Source organism: Pinus tabuliformis, chromosome 4_1 (genome assembly GCF_031772625.1).
Source record: "Pinus tabuliformis cultivar Carrire ecotype Pingquan chromosome 4_1, CPIR1, whole genome shotgun sequence".
Taxonomy (NCBI): domain Eukaryota; kingdom Viridiplantae; phylum Streptophyta; class Pinopsida; order Pinales; family Pinaceae; genus Pinus; species Pinus tabuliformis.
The window spans coordinates 786648567-786673532 of record NC_142303.1 but is presented as its reverse complement, the minus strand read 5'-3'; the positions used below and the strand labels follow the sequence as shown (position 1 = coordinate 786673532).

Below are 24966 nucleotides of genomic sequence, written 5' to 3'. Positions count from 1 at the left end.
AGAAGTTCGATCTGTAGCTGGAAAGTAAGAAGAAAAGAAGAGTGAAGGTCTAGAAGGAGAAAAGAAGGAAGAAAACTTGCTTTTGGGCTTTATCTCTCACACATGCAAAAAATTAGGGTATTGCAGCTTTCGGGAAGGTCAAAATTGTAGGTCTAAGTTGCAGTAGGACGAGTTGTAGTACTAAGTCGCTAGGAGAGGGAAAATTTTGTCTTGACCTTGTTGACCTTGGGAGGATCTGTGTTGCTCAAAGAGGGATCTCTTGAAGACATTTGATTAGGGTTTCTGCAGTAGCTACGAGGTCGAGGTTGCAAGATGAAGTTGTAGGGTCAATGTTGTGGTCGAAGTTGCAACTAGTAGTTGGTTGATGCAAGATTGAGCTATGGTGATTTGATTCTATTGGAAGGGTTGACTTGGTACTTGGAGGAGGACTTGGTCTAGGGTTTGGGTCTTTTTTGTCTCATTTGAAGCAGATTCTATAAGAAGAGGAGTTTTTTCTAGGTTTTCCCCTTGGAGCCTAATATTTGTGTCCATTGTCTGTACTGTTTTGATCTTGATATTTGTTTAATGAAAATATCTAATAAATAAACACAATAAAATAAATAATTTTCACAAGCAAGTATTAAGGAACAAGGAAAATCTGAATTAATAAGTTGCGATACTGCATTTTCCAACTTGGAACTAGAGCGAAGGTGAACAAGAAGTCAACTGAAAAGGATCATCTTGTGGAAGCAAGAAGGGTTTGCTAAGGGGAATCATTTTAGAAGGACACAAGGAAAGAAGGAGAAGACCTATTGATCTAGAAGAAGGGTGACTACATCACACTCTCATCAAAGGAGGGCCTGAAGAAGAAGATTTCAAGAAGATTGTTGATCTCTCTTGGAAAGAGATCTATTCAAAGGCTCATTAGAAGACATCCTTGAAGGATCTTGGTATCATTCATCATTCTTTGAAGCTGTTGCTGAAGGTATCCTAGATGACATCTTTCTAGGATATCATTGAAGTCTCTTTTTAGATCTTGGAAGCCTTGAGATAGTTGGAGACATCATCATAGAAGAGAAGATTCTTAATTAACAAGTAAGTATCATATTGTTGCTCTATGTCTGAATCTAAAGGTCATATGGGTTCTTTCTGCAAGGAAAGCAATAAGATCGTTGGCTCAACAAATTTCCTAGCATGGAAGAAAAAGATTGATCTAGCACTTACAAAACATGAAGTAATGGAATATGCCCTTAGTGAAATAGCTAAACCTAGTAAAGACAAGACTCAAGAACTATCAAAATACAAGAAAGGAGAAGTAAGGGCACAAAGGATCATTGTTGAATCCATTAAGGATCATCTAGTTCCCTTTGTTGCTAATTTGAAGACTTCAAAGGTGTTAAAATTGGTAACTAAGGCCAAACTCCATGTGGGTCATCTTATTTATGGTAGCTGATATTTTTCTTGGATTCCTCTCTTCGAAAGGTGTAGGATTGATCTAAAGATCATCTGATTCTAACATGTATTTATGGATATATGAATTTATTTGTGTTATCTGACAATTTGTCAAGGTCGGCAGCATGCAAATTACCCCAGCTCAAACTTAACGTTGCATTACAAATAGAAGAAGTCTTCAAGTCATTTGACACACACTCATCTCTTGTGATCTCTCTCCACTCGTTTGGGTTTTGGTGGAAAGAGAGGTCTAAAGGAAAGAGCCCTAATCGCAATCATAAGGAGAAGCCCTATACGATGTCCTAAAGGTGCCCTAATCCGCTGTCAAGAGAGACTTATACACAACTCAAAGAGGAGACCTATCCGTAGTCTAAAAAGGCTCCTATACGATGTCAAGAAAAGGCTTAATATACAACCCAAAATGAAGCCCTAGCCGTAGTTTGTGAAGCCCTTATTCCGCAGCAAAGAAGACACTTATACGCAGTTGATGGAGAGTCTTAGCAGCTGTTAACAAAGCCTAGATTTGGCCGCAGTCAAGGAGGCATCATACGCAGGCCTAATCCACAGCAAGGGACGTTAGGGTCACTATCCATAGCCAGCAAGGGAACCCTAGCCGCAGCAAAGGAGGGACCTTAGCCGCAGCCAAAAGAAACCCCAACACAACAAGAAGCATAAAAGCATCATGGTCAGATTGCTGTAGGTGACAACACAATGATAGAGGTTGTTCCAGGTATGGGTTAAAGTCTGCCTTCAAGGAATGAGAGCCACAGTCATAAGGTGAGGCTGTGTGTTGAAGAAGTCTGCCCTCAGACTTAGATCAGATCTATGTAGGGCTAGTTTCATATGCAGATTGGGTGCTCATATATATTGATGCTGTTTTGAGGACATTTACTACAGTGTTGCTATGTGCTAGGCCACAAGCCATAGCATCATAGCAAGGGTTTCTTAGAGCTGCTCTCTTAGGACTATTTGGAGATTATGAAGGAAGTTTAGGACTACTTCAGGTGCCCTTATCAGATCAACAATTCATCACAATCAAGGGAGTTTAGGGCTGCATATTGTGCCCTAACCAGAATTGCAGGAGCAGCTAGCAATCAAAGGAATGTTGCATCAGTGTTATGTGAAGGGCCATTAGTTTGATGATCTCCTCAAAGGATTTGCTTCAACACTCTTTGTGATTGGATTCAGGGCTGCATCTTTGAACAGTCATCATTAGCAGAATGATGGACTTTCTACTGTTGTCATAAATATCAGTTTTGTATATTTGTACTATCTCTCTCTCTACTGAACTATTGAAGAATATAAGAAGAATTGATCAAGGGTTTCCCCACATTGGGGTTTTTCCCTGGCTGGTGCCACATCTTGTGTCCTCTTGTCTTGGCTTGTCTTCTACTGTTTATGTTTATGTTCTATCTGCACTTTACTATCATGCTGATGTGATTGCTAATCTGAATATTGGCATTGGGCTAATATGAAAAATTGAAGTAAATTGCTCGAAGCATAGAGCATACCAAAGTTTAACAAAAGGCCATGTATGACAAGCTAGTAAACTTGTACTTTATAAGTACATTAGGACAAAAGATGTCTTTGAGAAATAAGCTATATAAGATGAAGAAATCAAAGGATGAATACATGGCCTCCTTTCTAATGAAGATTTGTCAAATAAGAGATCAATTGCAGGGGCTCAATGAGACAATTTCTGATTCTGAGATGACCTTCCATGTACTAAATGCTTTGGCACCAGAATGGAGCAGTTTTGCAATGAGCATCTACTCTAAGAAAGATTCAACTCCTTTTGATGAGTTGTGGGCTTAATGCATCCTAGAAGAAACTAGAATCAAGGCAAAGGATGATATCGAATCAAATGAACAATCTCAAGCCTTCATTGCAAGGACCAAGAAACTGAAGAAGGGAAAGTTTGGAAAATCCAAGAAGTAGCAAGACATTTCTTAGGTTCAATGCTTTGGATGCAATAAATATGGACACTTTAAGAGGGATAGTCCAGACAGGCAGAACAACAAGAGAAAGGAAAGAAACGAAGCTCACACAACTAAAGAAATGGGAGAACATGAGAAGAAGCCAAGGAATGAAGATGTTAAAGATCTTTACTATTGAAGAAGGCATTCTTCCTATTAGGTTCTATGTGGTGATCTTTCCTTTAGAATAGGTAGAAGCATGTGATAGTAGAAGATTTAGAGTCTGCTTGATTGAGTTTCTTTGTAGGAATCATCTAGTCTTTCAAGAATAAGAAGCTTGGGACCATTTTGCATAATGTTCATCCATACATTGTCTAACATTATGTTAGAGGCAGTGATTTTGCTAAGGTGGATCATCAAGATCCTATAAGAGGCATCATTTTGAAAGGCTCTTGGAAGAAGCATTATGACAATGATAGTATATATTCCATATAAGATGGAAACAATACTCTTGAAGGATGTAAGAATGAAGTTGGTCAAGTTGCAGTCTTTTAAGGAAATAAATTTGTTTCTCTGTAAATATAAGATGCAAACACATTTAAGGTCTAAGATGTACACCTAAACGCGGGAAACATTTCCATCCCCACAAGGTATAGTCTTTATGGCACAACGCTAAGAGTACAGGTTGTCACCTATTCCCTATGCACTCTGTTTAAGCTCTCTCCTAGGCAAGGTAAGGCAGGTAGTCCCTAAAAGATGGAAAACTAAGAAAGAACTTGTTTTTTTTTTGTAAGCTTGGTAGAGCTACATCTTCATCATGTCCAATATATCAGCCCAATCAGGGCGGGGTAAACCAGTGACTTCACATCAAGGAGTGCCTTAATAGAGTACCTAATTACCGTCTATCCAAGATCCTGTGGACGTAAAATAATTCCTTTTTTTGTAACCTAGTGGAACTCAATAGCCTGCTTGACATGTATCTACCAATAAAGCTCTGGGGGGATAGGATATGTCCTCCTCCCCGTTGCACGAGTCACAACAGGGGGGATTTGAATCTTGGACTCTCATGTTTCAACGATTTCATATTTCTTAGATTAACCAATTGAGTTACCCGCTTGATACTAAGAAAGAACTTGTTGAAACAACAAGTCTAGGAGATCTAAGGGCAAGGAATCACTTCTTAGTAACTTGAATTAAGATTAGATGGCAACTTGAGTTATTAAATTGAGCAATGAGAGATAGATAGACTTAATTAGATCAATATGACACTTTGAGATGAAAAATAAGAGACCAGTGCCTTGATAATAATGCTCAGATAGATTAAAGAACTTGCACAATGATATATAATGCTTCAAGCTATAAGATAAGAAATAAGGATAAAATTTTAGTATGAGAAATCAATAGATCAAGATAACTAGATATATGATCAATAAAATCTTTTGAGAACAATTGCAAGGAAAAGAAACTTGTTCTTTCAAGTAAAAAAATAATATCTAAAAAAACAATAAACTTGAGATGACAAGTACAATGATGCAAATATTGCAATTATAGATTGAGCTCACAATTCCAATTACAATGATCAAATGATGGATGGATGCAAGATCTTGGTTTATTTTAATTAAATGCCTAAGCTAAAGTGAAAGCCTCCTTCTCAATTGTTTTGAAGCAAGTCTTAAACAATGATACCTACCAGGACTTCTAATGACCCAAGTGCCTCTGTTCCTGCAAGGGATTGCCCACAAGAGAACTGTAAAGTCACCTGTTTTAATCGTTGATTAAGGGTCAAGCTTCTGAAATCGAATATGAAGAAGGTGGTCCTAACTCTCTATTAACCAAGCTTATGCTTGGAGGTATTTTAGGAATGCAAAACTAGATTAGAATGATAATGCAAATGATGATGATATTAAATAGTTTCAAAGAGATACAATAATGGCAATACGCTTCAATGTAGGAAATGTAAAACCATCTATAAGCAAACTTATGAATATCACTTAGAACACAAGATTATAAGATTTCCGATAGTAAACCAATGAAGCACTTTAAGGTTACTTCAATGAAACAAAGACAAAAATATCAAATGCCTTTGGTTAGAATGCTTATTAAAATGTTCTTCACTTATATGATTTAACATAGAGACAATTGAGAATTAAATGATGTGCGCACAAGTGACAGATGAGATTGCTAATAGTTATTTAATGAGAATATGCAATAGACTAATGATTTCAATGAAATTCTAAACTAATCAAATGAGAGCAATAGAAAGGAGTTAGTATCTAAATCTAAACAAGAGAAACCAACAAAGGTTCCTCCCTTTTAAGTAAGGAGGGGGATACCGTGGGATTGAATGGCAAGCTGCCTTCAAGCAAGAAGATCTATTTTATTATCAATATTACAATGAGGAAGAAGCCCTTTAAGATAATGAGAAAAAGGCCCTTGCAACACTTGAGGAGATTACAAAGATAGTAACACTTCTACAACGACAATCACTCCTCAAGCTATCAAACACTAAAGAGGAAGGCACAAGGCAATGGATAGCAAGCTCCAATGAAGAACGACTTGCACCATACCTGAAGAAAACCCCACAGCCTTGATGGTTCAGACCTCAAAGCTCACGGTTCCACAAGAGAAAGGCTAGAAAAAGTTGCAAATTTTATATGGTGAATTAAAAATGTTTTCAAGCCCTTGAAATATTTTAAATCAATGTTAGAAACTCTCAAATTAATATGGCTTTAGATTAGAGATATTCGTCCTCCGTATCAGGCTCATGGTTTGGAGGAAAAGGCCTCTTAGGCCTGCAACTTCCTTTCAAAAATTTATGTGTCAAGATGAAACCTTGAAGGGCAAATCCCTAGCCACAAAATCGATGAGAAACCCTTCAAATAAAGGAGTTGAACCCCTGCAAACAACAAGTGTTAGTCCTTAAGCCAAATGAGCTAGGAGCAAACCTTAAAAACCTTGCGGCTAGGCCAAAAGGACTCCAAAAATCTTGCGGCTAACCCTCAAAGGGTAGCCTTCAACGATCAATCCAAATGGGCTAGTTACTAGCTTCAAAACAAGTGATTAAACCCTTTCAAATGATAATTATGAGCCTACAAACACCAAAGGTTAGTCTAATAGACTAGAAGCGGCAAGTACAAGACCTAGTAGGTTTGCGGCCAGGCTTAAAATGGCTAATGATGCTAGCGGCTAGCCAAAGGAAGGCATACAAATCAAAAATTGAGCCACGAATAGGTCTACAAATCTACAAAATTGAACCCAAGTTAGATCTTTGATGAGAAAATGGAGAAATAATGAACACAATTATTTACAATTTTTTTTTTAATTGTGAATCCGTTGCAAAAATTAAGTTTTGAAACGAGATAAGGGCCTCAAACTCGTGCGACCTCCTTAGAAAAAATTGTTGAAGAGATGAGAGGCCACAAAAGAGTAGATCAAACCCCTTGAGTGGCCTAGAAGAGGCCTAGATCCTTGCGGCCTTGAAGAAGAAGGCATAAGAGCTAGATGACCCTCAAGAAATGCTCCGTTGACCCTAAATACCCTAGCCGTCTAGGCTAGGTGAGGGCTAGAACCCTCACAAAATCAATTTCTCGTGATCTTGAGATATATCCACCTGCAAAACAAGTTAAAAGAGAAACTGTAGACGTCCTCTTCAGATCTACAAGAAAATCAAGCTAAAAACCCTAATAGCTATATATGAAAATAGATAAATATGTACAAGGGATAGAGAAAATGATTTACAAGAATAATTTACAAAATTACAATGATTATGGCTCTTGTAAGCAGATCCATTCAGTTAATGCACAAATAAATCAAAATAGTTGAGAGAAATAATTTTATAATTTATATGTGAGCAATAGCCAAGATCTTTGCAAAACAAATTGTTAGAAAAGTTTTGAAATTTAACAAAGTGGGCTCTTAAGCTTACTTGTCTTGGGAGTTGGTTGGTCCAACTGAAGACTTCCCCTCACACCCAAGATTTGAATACTATAGAGTCTCTACACACTTAAGAATCAAGATCAAGTTATTAAATCAATAGAGTCATAGATAACACAATATTTCTCAAAATCTAGAGATACTTGCTAGATAAGTTGAATTAGAATGCTTCTCTAAAACCCAATAACTATTGCAAGATACATGTGCAAATACTTAATCCAACAATTAACTTATAAAATTTAATTCAATAGGGTATTAAGAGCATGATTCAGAAAAATATTACCACATGATGCCGAAGAGGAACACCACCATGAATAAACCCAAAAGACTTCTTTATTATTCTAGAGAAAATATTACAGCAGTAGAGCTTGATTGAGAGCTCAAGTACAAATTTTTTCATTTTTCAAATGAGGAGGAAATAACTTCCTTATATAGAAAAAATGAGAGCATGAGACCCCTCCAAGTGGAAAAACGACTAGTTCCCTTAATCCATGGCTTGATCCTTGTCAAAATAATTCGATCCCTTGATTATTCTTGCACAGATCTCCACAAAAAATCGAATTCCTTGATTGCTGAGCTAGATGCACCAAGCTTTGACTTCTAGGTGGTTTTGGACCACTGGAGAATTTTCACAAAATAAAATTCTCGAAATTCCCTCATTCAAATAACCACATGGACCAAAAATTCGATTTCTCTTGAGGAAATAATTCTTTCTGGCCCAATGATTTTTTTTTAGGGACTTTCTGCCTTGGAAATGAGACCTTTCTCATATTTTTGACTTGATTCCTTTTTAGGAAAGGTCCTCAATGATTTTTAATATTTTTCCCAGTTGGAGAGAATTTAATTTTCTCTCATTTATTTTTTTTGACAAATTTCCAGTTAATTATTTTGACACTTTTCACTGGAAAACAAAATAAAAGACTCAAGAGGGGATTTACACATATTTTCCACCCTCAAAGTGTGTCTAGATAAAAATTATAGGAGTTGAGGTCTAAAATCAAGTACTCATACCCCCTATAACTTATATAGACAACACTTTTTTACATCAAATATTACATAGACATCCCATCAGAGGGGGAAAAATGACCTCTAGGCAACCAAATTTTGCGACACTTGACAGATGATCTAGTATGATAATATACATAGACTCGATAACACTAGAACTCTAGTATGGTAATAATAAATATACATAGACTCGATAACACTAGGACTCACCTAAGACCTTACCATCAATCCCCACTCTAGGTTTGGGGTATGTGTGGGAGAAAAATTCTGCCAATTATAAGGGTTAGAAAACGCGAATAACTGGCGGAGGGTAAAAAACTCCCTATAGTGAAACTCTTTGCTAAGAATCAAAGGCTTACCTAAATGTTTTACATTGCTTCATAGACATTCTAGAATCATTTTTACAATAAAGGCTCATACGGCTGCAGAATTTGGAACTACAATGACAATCTGGAAGCTGCATGATGATGAGGACTTTGAAATTTTTTCATTTTCTGACATGTACTTTGCATTTTGGGGTAGTTGGCATGTGTGTTCAACAAGCCTCATACAATATGTGAGGGGTAACAAGACCTATTATTCTATTGAATTTCTGGGACATAGTTAGGAGACTATGGGAAATGCTTTATATAGTTTTTCATTCAGGTTTAGATTGATATCTATGGTAAAGTGGTGCCTTAAGGATGTTTTCCAATTTTGCTGAGCCCTTTAGACTTGCAGATAGGAATAGGATGACATCCCAATTTCCTATGAGTTATCAGACCTCTTAGATTATAATAGAAAGGCTCTCAAAATCAATGTCGAAGTTGAAAATTAAGCTTGAATCTTCTCAAACAGTGGAAATACTTTGGTGGCCTTTGTTTATTTAAGATTTCTTTTTGTGATGTAGCTTTCATGCAATTATCAGATTGTAAAAGTTTCTAATTATAGTCCATGAATATACTTGAAAGAAGAATAATGAATGTTTTCTGGTGTTCTGCAGACGAGATTTCTGCTCACAAATGTCAGCGGTGAAGCAAAAGCAGGGCGACTTCTGGCAATAATGGGGCCATCGGGATCTGGAAAGACGACATTGCTAAATGTTCTAGCAGGCCAGCTTGCTGCATCACCTCGGTTACACCTCACGGGCCAACTATATGTCAATGGCAGTCCATTCTATATGGTTTCACCCAAGTGAGTTTCTGAAGTTGTCTTCTTTACTGAATGGACTTTACTGGTATGTCAAATTTGGCTTTAAATGCTGAACTATTATAGTGGTTTCTTTTTGCGCATTTTGTAGGATAGCTTTTGTAAGACAGGAGGACCTTTTCTTCTCTCAGTTAACAGTCCGAGAAACATTGTCTCTAGCTGTTGAGCTGCAGCTTTCTAAAGTATTAACTCCTGAAGATAGAGAAAAATATGTGAATGATCTTATCTTTCGCTTAGGCCTGGTAAGATTTTGTGACAAAGCTTGGCACATTGATTTGATTGCCATATATATTCTTCTTATTTGATCCCATGCATGTTTCTTTAAAACCAGACAGCATGTGTTAGTGATCTTGGAGGTCTACATAAAATGTTCTCAGTAAATTCCTTGAAGATTGAATTTAAGTAAAGAAACAGCATTATTGTAAAGACACATCATTATTACACCGGGCAGTTTTAACTTTTAATGAATTGAATGTGGAATACTTCCAATGATTGTTGCCCTTGTTCATCTGTTGCATTGTTGCTGAGATGGGCCTACATTATTTGTCAGCAGCTGGTTTCATCGCGCCTATTCACTCTAGCGATGATCATACATAGTGCATTCAACATAAGAAGTCGTCTATATATAACAACAGGAACAATGGGAGCTGGGTTTCTTAGTTGCCTATATATGTACCGACATAAGTTATCCTTGCGTTAAGCCTTTTCTAGATTTTTCAGAGTATCTATGCATGTAAACTTGTTTTTCCTGCATTATAAAAGATTCAATACTGACGCTGTATGAAGGTCTTTCAAGGAATTTACAAATTTGACCCAAGATGCTCTCCTCTAATTATTTTCGGATTGCATGCTCAGTGCTTTTATGCTTGTGTACATATTCAATTTGGAAAGCGGTACCTGCTCTATTCAGTGGGTGCGTGTTTGACATGTTGACAGTATCTTGGATTGCACATGGCTTACAATTCGTAAACTTTCTACTGTTGTGGGTTCTTTCTACGGCGTTTAAAGCTTTCTTCACATAAACATTTCAGTTTAATTTTTGAAAAATACTTCTTATATTCACATCGAGGAAAACAAAAAGTGGAAGGGTAATACAGTGGTACTTACATCTTACCTCAAAGTAACGTGAACAACAATAAAGTCCGAATAGGCACTGTTGCCACAAAATCTAGCAAGCCTAGTGCAATGCCTCACTAGGCAGATCTAGACCTTAGTGCAACAAGAAATCAGCGGTCACTGTCACCTCAATAGCTTTTTTTTAGCTATTTAGTGGTATTCAACCAGAAGGGAGGCTTCCGAAAAGATCACCTAAAACATGTTCATTGAGAATGTTTCAAGGTGATTGAATGAGGTATAAAGATTGGGATATAGTACCAGTGGAGCCTAGAAGGCCTAAGTAGTGTTCACCAAAGTTTAGGTACTCTATTCCTAGACCAATTATAGGCATAGTTTTAAAAACCGGGACGGACTTGGTGCACCTATCAAATTGGTTATTGAACCAGAATCGGAAAGGCCTAATTGGTCAGATCTCAATGAATCGGTCTTTAAAAAAATACATGAAATAATTAATTTTTAGTGATTTTTTAAAGATTTAAAACCATGATTCCAAACAATTAGAGACAAAATATGCAAAGTTTTCTCATCTATATACCATGTAAGGCTGAATATATCAAAATGGTACTGAGTGCAATACATATCAGCAACAAACTACATAATCAATGAGGCTCTAAATGGCCTCTAGAGTCCAAAAACAATACTACAAGCTATCGGGCTATTGGCCTATTACAAGTCTACATATCAGTGATCAAAATGGCAACATGTGCAATACATATCAGCAATAAAATACATAATCAATGAAGCTCTAAATGGCCTCTAGAATTCAAAAACGATGCTACAAGTTATTGTGCCATTGGGCTACTACAAGTCTACATACCAGTGATCAACATGATCACTCATCAAACTCATCACCACTACTAGAGATGGGATCATTGGTAGCAGCTACATAAACGTCATCTGGCTCAAATTTTGAGGTCTCCTCAGACTCCTTTGCAAGCTCAGTAGTAGTAGTAGCAGTAGCAAAGTTAGACCTAACAAAAGCATGAGTTGGTTGAGCTAGATGACTAGTGCTTCCTGTTACCCACCATTTTGTGGGTGATATCCCTAGGATTTTTTTTTCTCCAAGATGGTCCTCAACCGGCAACCAACAACCCCTTGCAGCCACCAACTAGCTCGTTGTGCCACTTCTTCACCACCTGAGCTAGCCATGTGGTCCTTCACCCATTTGCCATGATCGTATGTTTGAAGGTGGGCCTTTCGAACTTAAAGGTATGCCTTGTCATTTGGTAATTGAGTATTGTAGTTTTCTTATCATGGACACTCTTGGGCATAGATTAATGGGGGGATTCGACGGAAAGAATGGGCTAGGTCTGTGCTCTTTGCCCCTAGACCCCTTTTGGATGTTAACCTTGGATTCTAGTCCCGCGGGATCTCTTTTACTGACCCTTTGGCTTTAGGGATGGTGCTTCATGGGAAACCCTGATTTTGGTTGTGTGGTCCTGCTCCCTCATCCACATATATTTCCCCCTTTCCACTCATTATAACCCCATTCATCATTTTTTCCCACTTGGGCCCACATTCCTCCATTGGGTCCACGTAGGGCTAGCTTTCCCTTTCCTCTTGCCCACACCTTGGGTCAGGCCTGAAATGATGCCCCAGAGGTTGATGTAGCTAAAAAAAAAAGGTAAAAGAATAATTGGCCACATTCAACAGGAAAATGTACCACAAAATGCAAAAGATGGTCGGGACAAACACATTTACCACGCGGGCAAAAGCCAATACATGAGCTCTACCCCATCATCATGGCCATCACTCTGGTTCCTATAGGCCCTAGATGAGCCTCCTTTATCATTTAGGAACCCATGATTGTCCAAACCTCTGGTGGGTAATGAACTGCCCTACCTTAAAAGGGGTTATCCACTGCTATATCTCACACATCATGCTCTTACCCGTTTGAGCCCTGAGCAGTTAATTAAAGAAAAATCATAAAAGGCAAAAGGCATATAAAGAAGGGTGGAAAAATCAAGGTTGGGGCACCTCATGTACCACAATTGCTCTCTCCTATACATTATATACCTAAGTGTGGACTTCTCTTTTTCTAGCTACCCTTGTACCCCAACATGTGGCCCAGGGCTGCTCCTTTTCATTCCCTAATCCATTCATCTATTTCCCACATGTCACCACCTTTTAAAGGATGTACCTTGGACATATGATCCCTTTTAGAAGTAGAAACCACTTAATGGGATACTTGGTTAACCCCATTTGGACCCTGGAGACATTAGCACATGCCAAAGCCCATTATGGAGGGGCATGCCATTATGAAGTCCCCACCTGTTGTCCATGATTTATAATCTCTTTTACTCGATTTGCTTGATGACTTCTTGTATTGGAAGGCTAGGGGATGCATTGGATCTTATGCAGGATTGCAGATGGTCCCTATGTTGGGTTTGGTCTCTCTATACGAGGTCCTAACCCTCTAGAGGGCTACATTGGCACATGTAGGGTGTGTGTTGAGAGCCATGGGCCTCCACAACAGTAGACAACACTCCATGGATCCCCAAAGATGTTCATAGATTGCTCGAGATTCACCTATTGGACGAGGAAGATGCACATGGTTCACCTTTACCCAGCCAACCCCACAGTTGTACCATGCACTTGGCAGATGACCCATGACTTTTATGCTGATGTGGCATCACTTATACCATCATCTGAGCCCTTACAGATAGTCTACAGGCATCTTCGACTTACTTGGAGACCCATGAGGTCACTTGTGTGCCCTCACAACCATTGGGAGCATCATAGGTTTATTATGTGGAGAACAAGCGGCCAACCACTTGTCCATTTCTTTTGGAAGTCCAATTCATCATTTTGGCACTTATGGACTTCATTAGGCCTCTGAGAGAGCCCAACGACATGCATTATTGATTATTCAACCTCTTGGGAGGCTTGCTATTCTGCTTATGAGTTAGTTTGGTGGGCTTGTCACCAAAAGAGTGTTATTTGCACATTATTTTAGTTGATGGGCTAATGTAGGCTCAAATTAGGTAATTCGAACTCTTAATGAGTGTATAAATAGGAGAGACATGAATTCATTTTGGATCATCACTTGGATTAGATCATTCTCTCTCTTGAGAATTTCGCATTTCTTTCTTGGAGGATAAATTGGAGCATGCATGAATTTTGATGTTTGTCTTGGAGCTTCTTTGTTGGAAAATTTATTGATGGTTGGATATATTCTCTTACATGTAAGTATGATATTGATGCTATTTTCTTTTACTTTGTCACATACATTGATCATGAGATTTTCACTATTTTAGGGCTAATTTCTGCATGCATTTACTGCTTCATAATGGAATTATGTTTCTATATAGCATATCTCTATGTATGGGCCATGTTTTTTTAATAAATTGTCTCAGAGATCAAAGGTATCTTGATAAGGCATCTTCATTTGCAAACGAAGTATAAATGCTTTAAGGTTACTTTCCTTTTCTGCCTTAACATTGGACGAAGTTGCCCTTAGAGCCTTTTTGAGTTAGAAACGAGATCCTTCTTCACAATTCTTCCTGACTCCATATCCCCAAAAGGAATTAGGCACTAATCCACCATAAGGTGATCACCTCAAAACCTTTTTCTTCACCTTGTTTCCCCTCCTTTCTAGGTCTAGCCACGCTGGGCCACCTAGGGCATCACTTTCTTGACAAAGTAGCCATTGAAAAAGTTTGATCTCCTAGCCTCTACTGCGTAGGTGTGTCCTCAAGGTCTCCTCCAAATCTGAAGAAATTCTGACAATGGGAGTATGATCTATCACAAGCCCTAGCTATGAGATCAAACTTTGCCTTGGTGTTCCCTAGGCTAGTACCTCATAGGATCAATTTGACACCTCTAACTGAAAACTCTTGTTTTGATCGTTTCCCCTTCTTTATTTGAGTTAAGATCATTATTGGTTGCTAAACTCCCTCCCCTTAACCTACGTTGGGTCCGCTTGGTCCCGTGTGGTCCCATACCTTTGAAAAGTTGATTCTTCAAGAACCACTTGGGAAACCAAGTTCAATAAGGATTTTAAGGATTGGGAAACTCCTTTATAAGGCATCTTTCTTAAACCTAACCCTTGAATTCTCACCTCCTTCTCCTAGAAATCTTAGTACCTTGCTTGAAGAGCAAGCAAGCTCCATTCTTAACCTCCTTCTAGGAAAAGGATCATTAAGGTCACTTCACATCCATTTGTTGATTCATCCTTCACAAGTGACTTTCCATATACCGGGTCTCTTCCCATCGGTGAAAGTTTGAAAAGAGTAGGGAGTCTTAGCTGAGGTGACAGTGGGCTAAATCTCCATTGTTTCCCTTGATCTAGCAATTGTCCCTTTAGGAGTCCCTTTTAGCCCCCTTGCTAGTTTGAGCAGTAACACTTCCCATTAGTTGTTTTCCTTTGCAATTAAGCTATTGGTTCTGGTTCCACTAGCACTACCAGATCTACATTGGGATCAACTTCCCTAACTCCATGGCATCAATATCAAAATCAGGATCAAACTCAGTTGGTTGAGTCTCCTCCACCCATTTTGATGTTGGATTAATATCCTTCAACACGATGGGATTTAGATTAGGTCTTTTTTTCATCAACTGGTTGTGCCTTAGTTGAAGGTTGTATTGCATGAAGACGAGATCATTTAACTATTTTTGTTCCAAAAGGTTTCTCTTCTTCTTGTGAATCCGCTTAGAAATAGACCAATTGTGCTCACAACCAGAAGCACAACAAGTTTGGCTAAGGACTTTAACTACAAACTTTTGCAATTGAGGACATTGGCTACGAAATGACTCCCACCAATGTGCTGTAAAGACAATGACTTTAGTTGGTTCATTGTACAAAAATTTAGATTCTAAGTTTGGTTAAAAAAACAAGTACTTACAGTTTGAATTGTGAACAATTGAACTTAAAAAAAAGCAAATTGGAATTTCTTACCTAGTTGATCCACATCTCTTGGCATCTTTGCCAAAGGTACTTGAGGCCATAGTGAAAACAATGATCTCTCTATGTATTTCCAACTACTCAAACTCATTAGATGATAGGGGTCATGCACTCCAAACACTTATACAACCCGTCTTTGACCTTCCCAGTCTGATCTTCTCCTAGCTGAGCTATATAATGATACTTTGGGTTTAGGAAATAATCGGTTGCATGTATTGAATGATGGAGTTGATTGTTCCATATGTTGTCAATGATCTCTTAAATCGACCCATATTTACCTACTTTATCTTTATTGGTTGCCTGTATCTCCTGCTTTGTTGATCCATAACCTCATAGTTGTAGCCCATGGCCAAATTTTCCCAATCCAACACACATAACACCTTAACAAGAGGCTCACCAATTTTCACAACCTCTGTAGACTTTTTCCAAAAAGATTTGTCAAAAAATTTCTTTGAAAGTTCACAAAAGAGCAGGAGGTAGTGGTTGTGGTGATAGTGGGCTACACCTCATTGTTGTCCCTTAGTGTAATTTTTGCCTTGTTAGCTCCCCTCACAAGACCTACTAGATTTTGAGGCAACAGAAACCAAGGATCTAGGGTTTATAATGGAGTTTCATGGCTGAAATTATGTATAACCAACAAAAGGATGATGCTGTCAGCCTTAAAAGGTGAGGTTTAACATGTAGGAATGCTAGATTTTTCTCTAGTATATTTGTTAATGTATTTCCTACATTAAGAGCAATAAAACATCAAAGCATAAGTCATCTTTTTGGCAATATTTCACATAATACCCTAGCCCTAATCCTAAATATTTAGGAATTTGAAAGAAAAAAGACAAATTTATTAAAGGAGTTTTGATCAACACTACTATGATTAGTGTTTTGTTCTAAATTGGAAAATGGAGTCTTTTAGGGCAAAAATAATGCGAACGACCTTGTTGAAGTAAGGGGGGATGACTAGGGCATCCACTTTTAAACCCTAGCAATTTCCTTGTTTGGGGAGTGTTACCCACCACTTGTGGGTGACCCCATAGGAGACTTTTTCTCCTAGATTTGTCTTCATCCGACAACCAACACCCCGATAACCACTAGTGTAGCTGACATTGTGCTTGTTGACCGCTGCTCCCTGAGCCAGTCATATGTCCCCTCGCCCATCTGTCAAGAGCATATGTTTGAAGATGGGCCATCCAATCCTAAAGGTATATATTTCATTGTGCAATCAAGTGCTTATGCTTGTTTTTCTTGGGTACAACTAGGTATGGGTTATTGGGTAACTTGGAAGTGTTAGCTCTGCTACATAATCCAACATTTGAGGATCAAAAGTAGTCTTGATTGGGTTGTTTGCGCACAGAAGGATGCCCAAAAATGGATGCAAAGTGCCTCAAAAGCCTTCAAAATCCTCTTAAAACCTTCCACCGAATGAAAAAGTTGAAAGAGGAAAGCCCTCAGAGGGGCGGAAATACACTATCGGAAGCCTAAAAATGCTCCAAGACCATAAAAAACTCGAAAAAGCAGGCTTGGAGGTCCGAAATCATATCAGCCGTTGGATCTGGCCGATCAACGGTCCAGATCGCGTCGGCATATCGCAGTCGGAAGAGGCGGGCACTGGCAACGACAAAGGAGACTTCGCCGATATCGCATCGGCGTATCGCAAAGGAGGACTTACAATGGGGGCAAGGCCTTTTCAATGGTTTTGTTTGCGATGCGATAAGCCCGGACCTGACGACGCTATAAGTTATTCTTGATAAAATATCGGGTCCTCGGTGATATCGCTATCGGCGTTTTCAAATGGGCGGGGCCTTTACATATAGCATGCCTCCGATCCGATGGGTCGGATCCGACAACATTATGAGTGGTTCTTTATAAAATTTCAAGTTCGCGCAAGGGCCTTTTTCAATGTATTTCGTGCGTTTTCAATGTATAATGGAAATATAAAGGAAGCATGGGCGAGTGCCGATTGCAATGAAGCCCGGACCCGAAAGGGTTCGAGAACTAAAACATATATATTATCAGTTCTGGCGGAGGCATTTCTTTGTGTTTTTTCAGCGTTTTTATATATTTTCAAGAAACAGAGGATCGACCAGCTTGAGGTATGCATCGCAGCCCAAATGACGGACCCGATAAATGATTAAGCCATGAATGAACCTTTTGAAGTCCAAGTGAAGCATTAATGGGCGGGAATGAGCAGTTTGGCAGCGTTTCACTGTTTATAAGCAAAACAGTCATGATGGAGCCGTTTTAATGTTCAGCGGCTGCAATTAATTCACAGTATGGCCGAGAAGGAAGCAGGACACTGCTGATCAGTTCAGGGCACTCAAATGGTTATGGTTTCATTTGTATTTCACGCCACCTGCTCAAAGGAGGACCGCAGAGCACCAGAGAAGGTCAAGTCCATTTAAACACAGCCAGATTTGTATCAGAGGCTGATTTCTAAATGTAAATGCGGTTGGTGACCATTTATGGGCTCCTCCACGCATGGGTAGCAGAGATATTTTGTAATGTAACACCATATATACCCAGAGCAGAGATGTAATCGAGGGATGAGTGTTAGATGAAGGTGACTCTGTTGTAAGGTTCAACTTCTGGAGACTGTAACTACTTTTTAACCTGCAGCGTCTGGTCTTCATTTCCAGCTAATACAAGCTTCTTTTGCTGTTAATTGCTCACTTTCCACTTCTCTTTCTTGTTCGATGCTGTGCCTGTTTGCATTTGTTCTATTGCTGTGAATGTTTAGCATCAGAGGGGCTGTCATCCCACCTCTGTGTTAGGATTTAGCATGTATCATAGAACATGTGTGCAGGTTTCTGTTGTTTAATGCATAGAGAGCTGTCATCATGTCTGTGCATTAGAAACTAGATTTACAGACCTCTTAACTGGTTGCAGCCGGCCATCACAGGGTCCTGTGCATCTGCTGGTGTGGTCAGTCTTCTCCATTATCACCATATCCTCAAACTGTGAGTAATAGGTGGTTAAAAGCCTTGTAGTCTGGGGGTGTTCACCCATGTCTGGGGTCAATCATAGTAGAAGTGGATATCTGGCTTGAATATGCAGCATTTGTTTCATTCATCCATCATTTATCCACTATATTTGGTTGAATTTGTAATGTTCCCGAGCATCACCGATATGCAACCTAGGTGAGTTTCTTGGGGTGATAACAGGAAGAAGGAAGGGTTTCGACTGTACTCTTGTTCCCTCACCTTAAATGGGGGGTTAATCCACAACCCTAGTCATGTGGGATTTCCCCTACTGGCTTATAGCTTTAGGACGGGCACTACTTGGGAAACCCTGATTTTGGTAGCGCGGTCTTGTTTTCTCGTTCCACATTTTTCACTCCCCTCCACACATTATGTGCCCTATTTCACTATCTTCCCTCTGTGGGTCCACAAGGCTTTGGGACTCCCCCCTCCCCTTGCCCACATATCTGGATTGAGGCTGGGACAATGCCTCGGAGGTTGATGTTGCTAAAAAAAAGGATAAAAGCATATCATGGCCACGTACAAAAGGAAATAATACCACAAAATGCAAAATATGGTTGAGACAATAAAATTTAATAGGTGGGCAAAATCCAAACATGAGCTCTACCCCTTATCATCATGGCCATCACCCTAGTCCCTAGGGCCCCTAGGAGTTCCCCCTACATCGTTAAGGAACCCATACATGTCCCAACCCTTGGTGGGCGATGAACAACCCCACCTTAATGGGGTAATTACTACTATATCATACACAACATGCTCTCATCCCCTGGAGCCCCGAGCAATGCAATAAAATAAAATAAAAACCAATAAAAGGAAAAAGTGAATAAGGGTGGAAAAACAAAGGCTGGGGTAACTCATGCAGCACGATTGCTCCTTCCTACAACCATGCACCCAAATATGTGGGCATCCCTCATCCTTACCAACTTTGAGACCATGGCATTTGGCCTTGAGACCCTTGCGTCCCAATCCACCTCATCATTATCTACATGACACGTACCCCTTGAAGGATGTACCTTGGACATGTCCTGCCCTTTAGGGGTTGGGAACACCTAATAGGGTTGTTTATTAACCACTCCTATGTAGGGAGGTAACTCCATTACATGCTCAAAGCCCCAAATTTGGAAGGGAAACCCAATATAAAGTCTCATTTGTGCCCTTGACTAACAAGCTTAATTCACTTAGATACACTAATGAATTATTGTACTTGAAGGTGAGTAGACACATTATATCTTATGCGTCATTGGCAGGTGGTTTCATCATGGGCTAGGCAACTTAATTGGGGCCTTGTTACCCACCTCCTATGGGTGACCCCTATAGGAGAAAATTTCTCCTACATTTGTCTTCAATCGGCAGCCAACAACCCTTTGCAACCACCTGATAGCTATGATGTGCTACCATTCTCCACCACCCGAGCCAACTGTTGTGTACCCTCGCTCATTTGTCATGATCGTGTGTTTGAAGGTGGGCCATCCAACCCCGAAGGTATGATTTTTCATCATGTAATTGGGTGTTTATGCTTGCTTTTCTTGGGCACACTTGGGCATGGACTATTGGGTAAATTGGAAGAATGAAGGGCTTCAACTGTACTCTTGTTCCGTTACCTCAACTGGGGGGTTAATTCTGTATCTTAGTCCTATGGGATCTCCTTTATTGGCTATTTTCTCTAGGAGTGGCTCTATGTGGGAAACCTAGATTTTGGTTGCGGTCCCGCTTCTTGACACCATATATATCACTCCCCTCCACTCAATACAATCCTTTTTCACATATTCCCCATCTGGGTCCACATTTGTCCATTGGGTTAACAAGGTGTTAGCCTCCCCTTCCCCTTTGCCCACACCTTGGGTCAGGCCAGGAACGACGCCTCAGAGGTTAATGCAGCTAAAAAAATAAAAATAAAAGCATAATATTGCGACATATTTAATGGAAATGTACCACAAAACGCAAAAGATGGTCGGGACAATAAAATTTAGCACGTGGGTCAAAGCCAAACACAAGCTCTACCCGCTATCAATATGGCCATCACCCTGGTTCCTAGGGCCCCTATGAGTGCCCCTTGCATCATTAAGGAACCCATGAATGTCCCAACCCCGAGTGGGTGATAAACTGCCCCCCCATAAGGGGGTAATCACTGCTATATATTACACATCATGCTCTCATCCCTTTGAGCTTCGAGCAGTAAAATGACACCTGCCACTTGATGCGTATATCTTGGACTTGTCATTCCCTTAGAGGTTGGAACCACCTATTAGGGTCCTTCATCAACCTCTCTAGCCGAGGGAGGTAACACTACTACATGTCTAAAGCCCCAAATTTGGAAGAGAAACCCACTATCAAGTGAACATTTCTGCCCTTGATTAGCAAACTTATTTACTCAATTACACTAATGAATCTTGTATTAGAAGGTGAGGAGACACATTGGATCTTATACAGGATTGCAGGTGGGATTTCATCTTGGACTTGGCCTCCCTATACAGGATCTAGGCCTTCTAGAGGATCACAATGGTATTTGTAGGGTGAGCATTGAGAGCCATGGGCCTCCAACCATGCAGAGCATTGATTGCCACACCATGGGCTACTTCAGCACCACCACTTGCTTGCTCGTGCCCCAGTTATTCAGAGATGATGATACACTTGGACCACGTTTCCTAGCCGGCTACACATTGCACCTGACACTTGGCAGTTGATCCAGGGCCCAAAGGAGGTTATGTCTTTCCTAGGGAGACATGGGAGGGCATGTGTCATCTTCTAGCCCTCATTGATGGAGCATCAACTTGATTATGAGCCACTTAGAGACCCATGAGACCCATTTGGAGCCCATAAAGCCCAAATAGGGGTTTGGAGGTGTTTTGCAGCATATGGAGGGAACCCCCCTCTTCATCGTCGTTTTTGAGGTCCTCATTCTCATCCTTAGCACATGAGGCCTCAATGCTGCTCTTCTAGGCCTCCACATCAACCTTGTGTGGGCTTAAGAGGGCTAATTCGATTTATTTCTTGAGCTATCACGGTTGGCTTGTAACCATGGGTGGGTTACTTGACATTTTAGGCATGGGAGGGGCTTTATCTTTTATAATTTGAACTCTTAACTCTTGTATAAATAGGAGAGAGCTGGTCTTTCCCTATCATCACACTTTGGATTTTCGATATCTCTTCTTGATGGACGTGCAATTTGAGGATGAATTTGGACGAGTTGGATGAATTTTGATGTTTGGTTAATTTTGCTATCTCTCTTGGAGCTTCTTTTTGGCATGTTGATGGATGGATATGTTCTTCATTGTCTTGTAAATGCTATTTAATGCTGTATTTTTTATTTTGATTAATGTCTATTGCATGGAATATTGTATCATGGTTATAAATGTGCACTAATTGATGAAATATTGCATAGAAATTGTGACTATTGGGAAATTTTGCATGTATTACTCATCGACAATGAATGAACGAATGTTCCTTGAAACTCCATAAACTATTGCCATTGAAGTGTAAATATCTAGAAGTTGTTGTTGCTGCCATTAAGTGTAGCGAAATTTCTTCTAGGTCTCTTTGAAGAGCGAGTTGCCATATTAAGGTTATCTTTCACTTCAATTCTCCCAATTTCACCTTCTTTTCACCTCTTTTCCTCGTCCCTTTAAGGATAAGAAGGCCTCCCTAGGGCTCGGTGCGAAATCCATTAGAGGAAGGCGTTTTGAATTTCGCTTGGACAAAACTCTTCCTTCATGTCTCCTCTAGTGATCCTCAAGTTTTGGTGGATTTCCCACGGTGGAATCTCCGGAAATTTGATGTCCTAAGTATCACTCCAAGAGGGAACCTTAGAAGCTAATCCTTTAACTTGGGGATTTTTTTTAAGGCATTTGGTTTAGTATTCATTGGAGTAAATCATTAATTGTCTTTTCTCCTATCTACCTTGATGTTGGATGAGCTCATATCTTGCTAAATATCTCAACCCTAGGTCTTGTGTAGCCTTCTGTTCAAGGGTTTTTTCGTGGAAAGTCTTACTAGCTTTTGCCAAAGCTTGCACATTTATTTAACCTTTCCGCTGAATGAATTACTTTCCCTCACTTAAAACTACGATAGTTACATATCTATCACAAGTGAGTCATGCTGGGACTCCTCCCGTCAGTGAAAATCCGAGAAGAGTAGGGGACTTGGGCTATGGTGACAGTGGGCCTTTAGCCCAAGTGTTTTTGTGCCCTCTAGCTTTTTCCTCTTTACAAGGCTTTCTAGTTTGTGCAACAATATTTTTGGTGCCGTTGCCTGGGAGGAAGCAAGTCTGCCTCCTTGGTATAATATTTGAAGAGGTCATCCTTTTAACAACCATATACACCCTCTTCTGGTGACTCCATTTGAAGAACAAAGCCCTAGTTCTTCATTGAACTTCAAAATCAATGCTTGTAAGGTGAAGCAAGCATCTACCAAGGCATCATTAAATTCACCTTGGCGACTCCTGCATAATTGATATGTATAAATTCACAGGATGTCTTGCATTCATGGAGATTCCCCACCAGGATAAAAGGGCTCTATGAAGAATGCCATGGGTAAAGAGATCAAGATGGTACTGATTATCACAAGTCTCTTTTATTCAAACCATTGAACTTTGATGCATACCTCGATCCCATCTACTAATTACTTGACAAGCACCTAGAGTGGTTGTGTAAGTTTGATGGAAGTAATGTTACTAGTGCCCTAGACCATGTGCATGGTTTTACATGCGAAATTACTTTAATGTTCTACAATGAGCTTCTTGTATACAAGGAAGACATAGTGTTGGAATTACTGAGAGGGGGGTGAATCCGTATTTCACTTACAATTAGTTATTTTTTTTTCATAGAGCATTAATTATCATTAGCATCAGATAAATATAAATATTCATCAACAATAAACAACACGATTCAACAATGCACAATAATCAAAACAATAAATATAGATATTTTCTATGTTGCATGAGTTTCTGGAATGTCGGAACGTTGGGAACTTGGGTATGGGTGTTGGGAACGGCTAGAGGTTTCCCCAAAATTTACAGGAAATGGCTAATCGGGAGCGGTAATATTATATAATAAAGAAATTAAAAATATTTTTTTAATTATATAATTTATATAATAATCAAAATATTCAAATATTAAAATCATTTTAAATATATAGATAATAAATATATCATCTCTCTTATATATAAATATATTATTTGGGTGCCTCTCTCCTTGAGTCTCTCCCTTTTATATATATAAAATATTAAAATATCAAGTTCATTATGACACATGACGAGTCTTTGAAACAATCTGGCTTAAAAATACAAAAGAAGAGTTTTATATATGTTTCTCTAGTTATTCTTAAGAGAAAAAGTAAAGCAACTCTAATGTTTAAGCATTGACTGCCACATATAATTTGCACACACAATCTTATACATAAACAACAAAAGAAATACTCATCAGCATGACATCCCAGATATCGCCCTTACATCGAGGTGCCACACGCTTCTTTAAACCATCGAGAAATTGCTCCAGTTTCTCAATTAAGGATATCGGTGTTAAGGATGTCTTTGGCCTTTCTTCCTGTGAAGATTTCAACTTAGGCTCATGTTTTGTGGGCAGTTCAGTGTATTTCTCTACAGACTTTGTATTCCCCAACCCCAGGGAACGCCGAAACTCCAAAAAAAATAGTCTTCAAAGCTCCCGGAACTTTCCCAAGTTCCTATTGCAGCTCCCACTGAAAAGGGAACGTTCCCATACGGTTCCAAAGATCCCGGGAGTGCGGGAACCATTGGAACGGGTTTCCCAACTCTTGGGAGCGGTTCCCGTGTAACATAGGATATTTTTAGGTGGAAAACCCCCTCCGGGTAAAAAAAAACCCCAAATGCTTTTTAGTATTTGTCTTCAAAAATAATTACATCAAGTTTTCAACTCCAAATGAAAGAGACTCTAGAGCCCTGATTTATAGGCTCCAACCTGTAGGACGCTCCTACGTCCTGTTTACCAGCTGCAACCAGAAGGATGCTCCAATGTCTTGATATCAGGCTCCAACCTAACGAGTGGTCCAACATCTTATTTACCAACTGCAACTGGGAAGACGCTCTAATGCCCTAGATCTCAGGCTCCAACCTGACTGATGCTCCAACACCCTGTGCACCAACTACAACTGAACGGACGCTCCAATACCTTGTGCAGGCTAAAACCTGCCCTAGCACCACACTGTCTCCTTGAAGTGTTCTCAGGTACCAACCTGAAGGTGGCTCCAATCACTTGCCTCACACCACCCTGCCACCCTGATCAGCCGACAGACCAAGTTTCACAATTTTCAGACTGGATCCACATTAATATAAAGAAATTGTAATGAAAGTTCTGCTACTCTGCTCGGTATGTATATCACAGTCAAGTCCTGGGCAACCTCACTGCTCAACTTTGCTTAATATGGTCATTGCACAATCGTATCTCAAACCCAATCTTGCCTCTGCTCAATCACAGAGCCAAATTAAAACACTGCTATCTCTGACCATTCCGCAGTCTATCACTGTTCA

General features: G+C 39.6%; 1 protein-coding gene across 1 annotated transcript in view; it reads left to right on the top strand.

Moving 5' to 3' along the window:
- Positions 1-24966, top strand: part of ABCG7 (ABC-2 type transporter family protein) — a 162966-nt gene that overhangs the window by 20977 nt on the left and 117023 nt on the right. Inside the window, exons 2-3 of the mRNA XM_089420375.1 lie at positions 9268-9458; positions 9565-9715. Of these exons, the coding sequence (XP_089276501.1) occupies positions 9268-9458; positions 9565-9715 (342 nt within the window). The remainder of the gene's footprint in view (positions 1-9267; positions 9459-9564; positions 9716-24966) is intronic.